A 12382-nucleotide genomic window follows, 5' to 3' on the forward strand; every position below is an offset into this window, starting at 1 on the left:
TCACTTTGTCATTATGGGGTATTGTGTGTAGATCGAGAATGTATTATTGAATCCTTTTTAGAATAAGGCTGCAATGCAAGAACATTTGTAAAAAGTCAAGGGGTCTGAATACTTCCTGAATGCACTGTACTAACAGGAGGCAGCATGGTAGCGAGGCTGACTTGGTGTCGTACCGTACACACCCAGCTGTAAAACCACGGTCATACAGGATTACATTTTGTAGCCAATTGCCATCCACAATCAACGTGTATATAACATTGTGTTATTGTGAGAGAACCTGTGAAATGAAGTATGAGAATGTATGAACAAGTAATGTTTCTCCATTTGAATTGTTCAGAAAATATTATTTTATTTCATGTAATGTACACTGTACAAGCCATTGGAACATGTATTATGTTACAATAAGATTTTATCTCTGAAAATCAGGGCTTCCCATAACATTATTTCCATTTTCTTTTTAATCTTTGTGGTTTGCTGTTGACTCATGCATACATGCATGATGTAATAGTGATTTTGGTCTTTACAGAAATTCAAAGGGAAAACGTAAAGATGATCTACTGACATCGTTCTCCAAACCTTTAACCTATCACTAAAGTGCTCAATCTAGAGTCATAGCATTTTACATATTGAACATGTGTAATCAATGTATAACAAATTATTACATTTAATCTTTGGCTAATATTTGGTGTAAATAGGCACACTGATTTCAGTGAAGACTTTTTTATAAACATTTAAGGCAGTAATCTAATATATTTTCAGTTAAATCAACTGATATTTTCTAATGCATGACTGAAATTTCTGACAGTTCAATATTATATACCTCAGTTTAAAATGATTGAAGACATTGAGTTGTCACCTTTCAAAGTAGGCTCCTCTAGACTACAGAGGCTGCGTTTACACAGACAGTCAAATTCTGATATATATACTGTACCAGTCAAAAGATTGGACACACTTACTCATTCAAGGGAGTGAAGACATCAAAACTATGAAATAACACATTTGGAATCCTGTAGTAACCAAAAAAGTGTTAAACAAATCAAAATACATTTTACATTTGAGATTCTTCAAAGTAGCCTCCCTTTGCCTTGATGAAAGCTTTGCACACTCAAATCTAAAATAAAATATTTTCACTATTATTTTACAATGTAGAAAATGGTAAAAATAAAGAAATACCATTGAATGTGTAGGTGTGTCCAAACTATATATATATTTTATCACAAGTTGGGATTTTGTCCAATCAGATAAGCTCTTTTGCCAATAATTGGACAAAATATCAGATTTGGGCTGCCTGTGTAAATGCAGCCAGAGTGTATTCCATAGCAGCACGGTGTTATTGATTGTGGAATATCATCCTTCATGGCAGTGAATGTGCCTGTTGGTTCTAGAGATCACAGGTAACTAGAACATGCTCTACAATTTAGTGATCTTCAATCGACTGGATAAATGCCCTTTGATATGGATGGTTGCTTAACCAGGTAGCAGAGCCATAGAAACCTGTCCCTCCCATTTTGCCCCTAACCCACAATTTTCCGCCCCTATCTCTATCCCTGTGTTACTATACAGTACCAATTAAAAGTTTGGACACACCTACCCATTGAAGGGTTTTTCTTCATTTCTTACACATTTCTACATTGTAGAACAATCGGGAAGAACTCAAAACTATGAAATAACATCATGTTGTCACCAAAAAGGTGTTTAAACAAATCAAAATATATTTTATATTTTAAATTATTCAAAGTACCCACCCTTTGCATTGATGACAGCTTTTCACATTCTTGGCATTCTCTCAACCAGCTTCACTTGGAATGCTTTTCAGACTGTCTTGAAGGAGTTCCCATACAGGCTGAGCACTTTGTTGGCTGCTTTTCCTTCAGTCTGCTGTCCAACTCATCCCAAACCATCTCAATTGGGTTGAGGTCGGGTGATTGTGGAAGGCAGGTCATCTGATGCACCACTCCATCACTCTCCTTCTTAGTCAAATATCCTTTACACAGGCTGTAGGTGTGTTGGGTCATTGTCCTGTTGAAAAACAAATGATAGTCCCACTAAGCGCAAACCAGATGGGATGGCGTATCGCTGCAGAATGCTGCAGTGGCCATGCTAGTTAAGTGTGCCTTGAATTCTAAATGAATCTCAGACACTGTCACCAGCAAAGCACCTCCACACCATCATACCTCACATGCAGAGATCATCCGTTCACCTGCATCTCACAAAGACACGGCGGTTGGAACCATAAATCTGAAATTTGGACAGATTTCCACCGGTCTAATGTCTATTGATCGTATTTCTTGGCCCAAGCATGTCTCTTCTTATTATTGGTGTCCTTTAGTAGTGGTTTCTTTGCAGCAATTCGACCATGAAGGACTGATTCACGCAGTCTCTCAACAGTTGATCTGGAGATGTGTCTGTTACTTGAACTCTGTGAAGCATTTATTTGTGCTGCAATTTCTGAGGCTGTTAACTCTAATGAACGTATTCTCTGCAGCAGAGGTAACTCTGGGTCTTCCTTTCCTGTGACGGTCCTTATGTGAGCCAGTTTCATCATAGCGCATGATGGTTTTTGCGACTGCACTTGATGAAACCTTCACAGTTCTTGACATTTTCAGAATTGACTTGTCTTAAAGTAATGATGCACTGTCATTTCTCTTTGCTGACTGTGAAACTTTGAAGAATCTCAAATATAAAATATATTTTGATTCCATGTGTTATTTCATAGTTTTGATGTCTTCACTATTATTCTACAATATAGAAAATAGTACAAATAAAGAAAAACCCTTGAATGAGTAAGTGTGCCCAACCTTTTGACTGGTACTATATATATAGATATTCTAAACCCCGGAACCCACCCATCCCACGTTGCTCTCTGTCCCTTACTCCTCTCACCTATTACCCTCTTCCCCTTCTCCCATACCTCATTCTCCATTTCTTCCTGCCCATCCTTCCCTTCCACCCTCCTCCTTCCCCACCCTTACTCCATCCTGTCACTCCCATCCCCGTTGATTTGCACCACACACTCCTTGTCCAGAGGCTCATTGCAGTGGGCAATGCCAAAGTGCTGACTGCTCACCTGGTACCTGCCTTGCTTGTCCAACCCCACAGCGGGCACAAAGCGCCGCTCAAACTGGATCTCCTGGCGCAGGTAGGACGTCCTCTTCTGGCAGGCGTCACCCGTGCCCTCCTGGGAGGCGGAAAGAAACACCACTAGCTCAAAAGGGCTGGCGCTGCCCTCACGCAGGGCCGGGTAAAGGGGGCTGTGGCGGTCCAGGACGTGGTAGAAGGTGAGGGGGAAGATGAAGAAGGGGCAGGGGCGTGGGCCCAGCCGGTCCAGCTGGAAGTCCAGGTTGGTCTGGTGCAGGACTTGGTTGTCTCTCTGTTCGTACAGCACGGCACTGACCTCCACGTCCACCAGGGGGCGTCGCAGAAGGTTGGTGGCCCGGAACATGAGGCAGGGCTGGCCCTGGTGCTGACTTACCAACGCCTGGGGGCTGAACTGAATGGCCCCCGCACGCTTCTGGGGACGGGCGATCTTAGCCACAAACGCACCTGAGAGTGGGGAAGGGAGAGAGAGAAAATGTAGATATCAGTAGTTTTCCTCAGAAATATGTATGTTGTGTTGTTTTTTTTATCTCTAGAGACCCAGGTGAGACAGATTGAGTATTAACAAGAAATTAAAATAATAGAATAAGAAGAAAAAAATGCAAGATGAAGAACACCAAACAGCTGTACCCTCAGCATTGAAACGGACAACAACAACCTGAGAAAGAGAAGTGCTCCTCTCCATTAGAAAGTACCTGTGATGAAAGCTTCCAGCATGAGCCCCAGCAGCATCTGAACTGCCAGCAGGGCTATAGCACTGGGACAGTCCCCACTGGGGAACATGGTGCCGTACCCTATGGTCAGCTGGGTCTCCAGGGAGAAAGAGAAGGCTGCGGTGAAGCTGGTGATGTATTTGACACACACTACGTGTCCCTCTGGAGGAGCGTCGTGGTCCTCCACCGCCAGGTCTCCATTGAGGTGGGCCAGTAGGTACCACAGGCAGGCGAACAGCAGCCAGTGGGCCACGAAGGAGGTGCAGAAGGCCAAGAGGACCCAGCGCCAGCGCAGGCACACCACTGCCCCCCACAGATCCTGCAGGGGAGAGCCAGGGTGTATATACCCATTCAATTATTGCTGGTTTCCCAGACAGAGATAAAGCCTGATCCTGGTCTTATAATCAAGTTCAATGGATATTCTCAATTGAGAGTTTAAATTCAAGGCTAGTCTTAATCTATGTCTGCAAAACTGTCCCATAGAGTGTCTGTGTGTAACCTTTTATGTTAAGTTTACATTTCCGTTTAGTCAGCAGCACCTCTTCAACTATTGTGTGTGTGTCAACTGATTTATTTTACCTGTAGGGCTAGCAGCCAGGCAGAGGCAGATGCCCAGGAGGGCCACAGGCCAGGGGAGGGAGGGGAGGACCGCAGGGCGCAGTGACCGTCCTTGGTCACTAGGCGCTGGCAAGACAGGTAGGACGGGGATGATGTGGACAACAGGAGAGGGGAGGAGGAGACCTTGTTCCCGTCCAGGACATTGGTTGTTTTGGTCGTCATGGTTACAGGGAGGTGAGGGGTCGAGGGCAGGCGAGTGGGCAGGTCAGGATGAAGGTATCTGGAAACAAGGACAATCATGCCAAGAATCATAGTAGACCGTTTATTATAACTTTGTAAACATGGACAACTTTGACTTTACAAATCCACTTTGACATTGTTATGTAGTTAGTTATGTACATAGGGGGACAGACAGAGAGAGACAGAAACTTCCAGAAACGTCTAGAATGTTGTTGCAGGTGATTAGAGATGTGCTCAGTGGGGTATCTGTCAGTGGAACACAGCGACATGCAGAGCAGGAATGTGGTGAGTTTAATCTTGGAGGAACAGACTCAGTAACAATCACTACAGTACCAGACTGGGACTTCTCTCTCCCATCTGTTCTCTAGTCTTGTTCAGCAACATGTTAGAATGCTTTATGGATGATCACTGTGATAAATAACACACACCCTCCTCATGTACTGACTGTAGACTATATGATGGGACGTTTTTACAGTGTGATGATGTTTGAGGTATATATGAAAATATATGTCATTCTGTGAGATGAAAGATGTTTTTTATGAACCCATGAAGTCTCTTGTTTGCATTGTGTATGTACAGTATTTGCTAGCTGCAAGAGATGAGCTGAGAAAACATTGCACATACATTTTACAAACAATTATTTTAAGTGCTGTATCTAACTCACATCATGGACCAGAATGACTTATAGGGATGCACGGCTCAAAATGGCTCCTGTTTATAACTTTAGCCTGTAAATTGTGCACCATATACTGTCTGTAAGTATACATGGAATATACAACTAACAAAGTTATTCTGTTGAATCAAACACACTTCAATAAATGTAATTTTCAAAAGCTGTGCAATGTTTGTACAGCTAACGAAGTAGAAAATCAGCTGGGAAATTGTGTTGTTGTTCTTTTCTGTGTATTAGACGCATACAATTACAGTCGGTAGTAAAAATGAGCCCTGAGCCTTGACTACACACGAGGGCAGTCACAAAAGTCCTGGGAATCTCACTGGAGTAACTCTATGTTTCTAAGGGGTTTTATTCATCAACAATTTAATTGGGGAATATTGAGGCACTTATGTTGGCTAATTCAATTACAGATTCGTTACAGTCAGAACCAGTGGTGGAAAAAGTACCCATTTGTCATACTTGAGTAAAAGTAAAGGTACCTTCATAGAAAAAGACTCAAGTAAAAGTGAATATCACCTAGTAAAATAATACTTGAGTAAAAAGTCTAAAAGTATTTGGTTTTAAATATACTTAAGTGTCAAAAGTAAATGTAATTGCTAAAATATAATATTTTCCAATTCCTTATATAAAGCAAAGCAGGCAAAGCCAGGGGCTCCAATCATTTATAAATTAAACTTGTGTTTAGTGAGTCTTCCAGATCAGAGGCAGTAGGGATCACCAGGGATGTTCTCTTAATAAGTGAGTGAATTAGACCATTTCGCTGTCCTGCTAATCATTCAAAATGTAATAATAAGTACTTTTGGGTGTCAGGGAAAATGTATGGAGTAAAATGTACATAATTTTCTTTCGGAATGTAGTGAAGTAAAAGTAAAAGTAGTCAAAAATATAAAGAGTTAAGTACAGATAGAAAAAAAATGACTTAAGTGGTACTTTCAAGTACTTTACACCACTGGTCAGAAATAATCACTGGCACGGGCTAACAAGTCAGGCTGCAGCGGCTTGCTGCTAGCTACCACTTCTGTTCTCTAGGCCAAGCATGGGACTGTTATTACAGAAACAATATAGGGTAATGGGTAAGCATGGCTATGTGTTAGTGCAGTAAGAAGTGCTTCATTGTCCTGAGGTGGGGGGATGCCAGCTTGAGAGAGGCCATCAGAGAGGCCGTCACATGAGGGGCATGCGGCGTGCAGGGGAGGCAAAAACACACACACACAGTGGTTACAAATCGCCAATGTCCCCCACAGTCTGTTGGGCCTGGCGGCCATTTTCTCCTCAGTACGTGTGTGAGATAGTGGCGGCTATTAGATGATGCTAACAGCAGCACTCTTTCTGTGGGCTCTCTCTGTGGATGGATGAGGAGGCTCAGTGGCTGCTGGGATAGTTTGAGGTTGTTGTTTGGGGTTGTTGGTTGGAGATAGCTTGGCTACATTGCTCCCTAAGCTATAGCTTAGTTTAGCCAACAATGATACAATCATCAGAGGGCCATCTATCACTGTGAAGTGCGGTGCAGGAGAGTTTGCCATTTTCCAGCGGATACGTTCATTGTAGATAATACATTACCAGCATGTTATTGAGTGTTTGTCTTAGGTGCCAAAGTTTAAGGGGGTATAGGTATATGTAGGAGGAGGCTGTTTTACTTGTCCTCTGATTTATCCCTCCACTAGCCTCCACTGGTGTTGATTACCGCATCTTACATATGTGGAAGTTTAATATTACAACCTGTCCACCTCTGTTTCATAACCACAGAGAAAGGATTTACAGGATTTATCTATAATATAACTGAGTCTATAACTGTTTAGCTCCAGATGGTTAACAGGGTCTCCCTCTAACGTCCAGCTTTACCCCCATCCCCATAGAGATCCAACGAGTACAAGAGGAGAGAACCTGATAACCACCTGGAGCTAAACAGTTATAGACTCAGTTATATTATAGATACATCCTGTAAATGCTTTCTCTGTGGTTATGAAACAGAGTAAGACAGGTTGTGCAAGTTGACCTCCCTTTGTCCTACTTAGGCCTATATCTAACGTGTTAAAAATGAAAAGAAACACCCATTTTGTTACTTCAAGCTGGAAAAAGTTGACCTGTTATTTGACTTCTTCAGTCTAGGGTCTCCGAGGGTACAAGCTGTGTTTATGTATTCATTTACATGTACATGATTGACAGTAGACACAGTCTTGGTTAAGTTTTGCTGCCATGGGCGATTCGGCTGGTCAATTTCTTGCACATTGTTCAATAATGTTGCACAAACTCAATCTTGCAATTTGAATTTGAAAGTCTAACTTTTTTGGGACAGATTTGACAGCTTTTTCTGTTGTGATGCACCATAGTCTCATCTCTCTGTCTCCCTCTCTGTCTCTAACGCTGTGTCACTCTCTGTCTCGCTGTCTGACTCTCTCTCTGTATCCCTCTCTGTCTCTCTGTCTGTCTCTCTCTTTGTCTCTCTGTCTGTCTCTCTTTCTGTCTCTCCCTGTCGCTCACTCTGTCTCTCTATCAATGTCTCTCTCTCTCTCCCTCTCTGTCTGTCTATGTCTCCCTCTCTGTCTCCCTGTCTGTCTCCCTCTCTGTCTCTCTGTCTCCCTCTCCCTCTCTCTCAATCTGTCTCTCTATCGATGTCTGTCTCTCACTGTGTCTCTCTCCCTGTCTCTTTGTCTCTCTCACACACAGTCTCGTATCACCCTCTCTCTCTTCCTCTCAGTGGCCTGTGTCGTCTGACTCCCAGTCCATCCGTAAGGTTACTCACCGTAGTATAGCACCAGGGCCAGCGATCACCCGTCTGATGGTGCCCTTTTCACCCGAGCGCTGATCCGAGGGCGGGCAGGAGGCGAGGCCAGGGGCGGGAAAACCACCAAATCCGTGGGATGAGAAGATGGGGGGTAAATCCCGAGGTATTCCCAAGGTAAAGGAAGGAAAAGATAGTGTCACCCCAGGAACTCTTCGGCGTGGGAGCCGGACTGAGCCCAACGCTCTGCTCTTCCGATCTGCAGCTCCGGCTCTCTGCCGAGGATGATTCGATTGGTCACATTACTCTGCATGTGGCCAATTAGTGTTCCCGGAAGGCGAGAGAGGGAGGAGAATAACCCAAAGAACAACACCTTGTCACAGTTCATTGACAGAGCCAGTTGTAGCTCCTCTGAGTCCTGTGGTTGGTAGGAGTAAATTAGTATAGGAATGATGATGAGAGAGAGGCTCTGGAGGGGGAGTGTGACAACAGGGTGTCTTTGTGTGTGTGTGTGTGTGTGTGTGTGTGTGTGTGTGTGTGTGTGTGTGTGTGTGTGTGTGTGTGTGTGTGTGTGTGTGTGTGTGTGTGTGTGTGTGTGTGTGTGTGTGTGTGAGAGAGAGAGAGAGAGAGAAAGCGAAAGAGAAAGAGAGAGAAAGAGAGGGAGGGGGTGGAGAGAGAGAGAGAGGGAGAGAAGGATGGATTGTTCCATTGTAAAATCTACCTTCACATTACTATCTACCCTCACTCTTTAATAGTCTTTCTGTTTGAAATGTTGCAGAAGTTCAAAGTTCAAAGAAAGAGACTTGGCAAAATGGGTGGGGCTATATCTTGCCTGGTTGGCCTTGTCCGGGGGTATTGTCGGATGGAGTCATAGTGTCCCCCGAACCTCCCTGTCTCAGCCTCCAGTATCTATGCTGCAATAGTCTATGTGCTCGGGGCTAGGGTCAATCTGTCCTACCTGGTGTAATTCTCCTGTCCTATCTGATGTAATTCTCTGTCTCTGTCTCTGTCTCTCTCTCTCTCTCTCTCTCTCTCTCTCTCTCTCTCTCTCTCTCTCTCTCTCTCTCTCAGGGACTTTATTGCATGGGAAACATATGTTTACATTGACAAAGCAAGTGAAGTAGATAATAAACAAAAGTGAAATAAACAAAAATTAACAGTAAACATTACACTCCTAGAAGTTCCAAAATAATAAAGACATTTCAAATGTCATATTTTGTCTATATACAGTGTTGTAACAATGTGCACATAGTTAAAGTACAAAAGGGAAAATAAATACACATAAATATGGGTTGTATTTACAATGGTGTTTGTTCTTCACGGGTTGCCCTTTTCTTGTGGCAACAGGTCACAAATCTTGCTGCTGTGATGGCACACTGGTATTTCACCCAGTAGATATGGGAGTTTATCAAAATTTGGTTTGTTTTCAAATTCTTTGTGCATCTGTGTAATCTGAGGGAAATATGTGTCTCTAATATGTTCATACATTTGGCAGGAGGTTAGGAAGTCCAGCTCAGTTTCCACCTCATTTTATGGGCAGTGTGTACATAGCCTGTCTACTCTTGAGAGCCAGGTCTGCCCGTCGCAGCCTTTCTCAATAGCAAGGCTATGCTCACTGAGTCTGTACATAGTCAAAGCTGTACGTTGTCAAAGTTTGGGTCAGTCACAGTGGTAGGGCCAAGTAGCATTCTGGTTTTCTTGTGTTCTCTGTTTTCTTGTGAATAATTATCTTTTTGTTTTCTCATGATTTGGTTGGGTCTAATTGTGTTGGTGTCCTGGGGCTCTGTGGGGTCTGTTTGTGTTTGTGAACAGAGCCTCTGAACCAGCTTGCTTAGGGGACTCTTCTCCAGGTTAATCTCCCTGTAGTTGATGACTTTGTTATGGAAGGTTTGGAAATCGCTTCCTTTTAGGTGGTTGTAGAATTGAACGTCTCTTTCTGGATTTTGATAAATAGCGGGTAACTGCCTAATTCTGCTCTGCATACATTATTTGGTGTTTTACGTTGTACACAGAGGATATTTTTTCAGAATTATGCATGCAGTCTCATTTTGTGAATTCTTGGTTGGTGAGCGGACCCCAGAGCTTACAACCATGGAGGGCAATGGGTTCTAGAACTGATCCAAGTATTTGAAGATCCTAATTGGTATGTGGAATATTTGTAGGGGGTGTATTGGTGCCAATTTCACCTCATTCTACCCCTTCAACCAGAGTGGTAGTTGCAAATTTTCCTCTGTTTATTACGGATGATCAAATCAGGAAAGAGATGAGTAATTTCAGTAAGTTTGCTAGCAGATGCTGTTAAACACGTTGTTTCGCACCGCAGGCAAGTGTTCATGTTTCTGAACAACAATGAGCAACAGCTAAATGTTCATTTTAAAGTGAGGCATGGGGAGGGGCTCTATGCAGGGTTTGCCATAGATAGTCTACAGTGTTTTGAGTGTGGGGATTTGGGGCATAAAAGCTTTGCGTGACCACATAAAGGCCGTAGACAATGTGAGGGTACAGGGGTCAGTGGGGAAATTGAGGTCAATGTGCAGGGGGGCAATGAGACGCAGGCAGCAGAGGCTGGGCCTAGTCATGCTAGTGATGGTGGTGTACATGAGGCTGAGCCTAGTCAGGCTAGAGATGGTGGCATAGCTGAGGCTGGGCATAGTCATGCTATGGATGGTGGTGTAGATGAGGCTGGGCCTGGTCAGGTTATGCTAGTGGAGGGGGGGGTGTCAAGCGGAAAAGGAAAAAGGGGGAGAAGAAAGGAGGTGGAAGGGGAGAGGCTGGTATGGTTAAAGGCACCATGGAACCTTTGCCTGGTGCTGGGGGGAGGCCCTGACCTGAGAGGAAGGGCAGGTGGTCAGGATGGGAGATGGAGATGAGGAGGAGGAAAGTCAGTCTGAGGAAGAGGATGATGCGGAGGCCTATTTTTCAGACTCCTCTTCATTGGGTCTGGAGCTGACAAGCAGAGGGGACAAGCAGAGGGGTCAAAGTATACGGTGAGGGAACTGACAAGCTTCCTGAATGAGACCAAGAGGAGAAAAGTACATTTTGAGGCTTTTTTTTCTGATCCGAGAAGGTTTGTAAGATTAGTACAACATTGTTGTGTCTTTGGCTATGCCGGCTATGACATGCTATTCTATAAAATCCTTTCTTTGTAATTAATATCACCTGATTGAGCTAATCATGTAAATGCAATTAACTAGAAAGTTGGGGCACCACAAAATAATATTTATAGTGCTATTATCTCCCCGAATAAACTTTTAAAGATCTAGTAATATTTTACATCAATAGCAATCAATATTAATCGTCACCTTACTTCAGTCTCATCTGAAAGTTGTAAATTCTTGGTTATCTTCACGAACCCTGGCTAACAAGTCGAATCAGCAATACAAAATTGGGTTTAATTCTTTATTTAGTAAATACCTAACTAATCAAACAGAATTACACATACACAGAATGAATCATACCTTGATTACAAATTATGTCATAAAGGAAAACGTCCCTAGCGGACGGAGCAGATATGACAGCTGGTTACACAAAGGAAAATGGGTTGGGTTTGACTGAAAGAGCGGGAAGACTGAGGAACAAAGGGAGAAGCTGTGCTATCATAAATACAATATTCTATGCATTCTAAATTACCTCCCATTTGGAAAAGGAAAATGCAATAAATATTTACTCTGAGCTGCGCTTCAATAGGTTGGTGGTAGATGGAAGGCCGTGTTGCCCAACAGAGTCCTTGTCCTTTGAAGAGTGTCTCTGGTGGTGATCGGGAAACGTTGTAGTGTCGTCGTTGGGTGGTAGGCGGGATACTCTGTCTGTACTTTCCTAGCCCACGTTTTTAGCTGCTGTTGCTAACTCAATGGCTAGGATGTCTCACTTCTTTAGTGAATAAGAGTTCAAAGTTCATACCATTCACACCCAAAGCTCACGCTGAGGTTGGCTTAGTTCTGTAGTCGACCTGCTAGTCCTTTTTAACGTATGGACCATCGTCCCCACATCCTCGGAACAGGAGGTTACATTTTCGTCAAGGCTTATATAGTGGAGGGAGAAGTGTGTGTTTTCATAGTTTTATAACCCATGTCTCTTCACAGGGGCGGGCCACTGATTGAGCAGAGCCCTAACCTTATGAAAACCCAATTCTCTCATTTGGAAGCTAAAATTACATTTAATCTTTTCACCAATAATTTTATATTCAAACATTTAAATTGCACAAAAATTCCATGTGAATCTGACGTGAAAATATATAATGTGTAGACTTTCCACTGTACCGTTTATGTCATCCTATCATTGATGAGAATGTCTCAGATGACAACCGAACTGACATCATATTCATTAAGTACCAAAGCATATGTTCAACTGGTCGGATTACCAAAATATGGTTCATTT

At 43.1% G+C, this 12382-nt stretch overlaps 1 protein-coding gene across 2 annotated transcripts; it reads right to left on the reverse strand.

Annotated features, from left to right (window-relative positions):
• Window positions 1-323: 323 nt before the first annotated feature.
• On the reverse strand, window positions 324-8326 carry LOC115142211 (inward rectifier potassium channel 13-like). Of its 2 annotated transcripts, XM_029681669.2 has the most exons (4): window positions 8027-8326; window positions 4389-4647; window positions 3792-4128; window positions 324-3543 (listed from the first exon to the last, which is right to left on the reverse strand). In XM_029681669.2, the coding sequence occupies exons 2-4, from the start codon at window positions 4587-4589 to the stop codon at window positions 2969-2971; spliced, it is 1113 nt and encodes a 370-aa protein (XP_029537529.1). In that variant the 5' UTR covers window positions 4590-4647; window positions 8027-8326; the 3' UTR covers window positions 324-2968. The 2 variants fall into 2 exon arrangements, with proteins under 2 accessions (XP_029537529.1, XP_064856570.1); XM_065000498.1 differs by lacking the exon at window positions 8027-8326 and having other exon boundaries at window positions 4389-5811.
• Between the last annotated feature and the right edge of the window lie 4056 nt (window positions 8327-12382).

The sequence above is a fragment of the Oncorhynchus nerka genome, linkage group LG14, assembly GCF_034236695.1.
Source record: "Oncorhynchus nerka isolate Pitt River linkage group LG14, Oner_Uvic_2.0, whole genome shotgun sequence".
NCBI lineage: Eukaryota > Metazoa > Chordata > Actinopteri > Salmoniformes > Salmonidae > Oncorhynchus > Oncorhynchus nerka.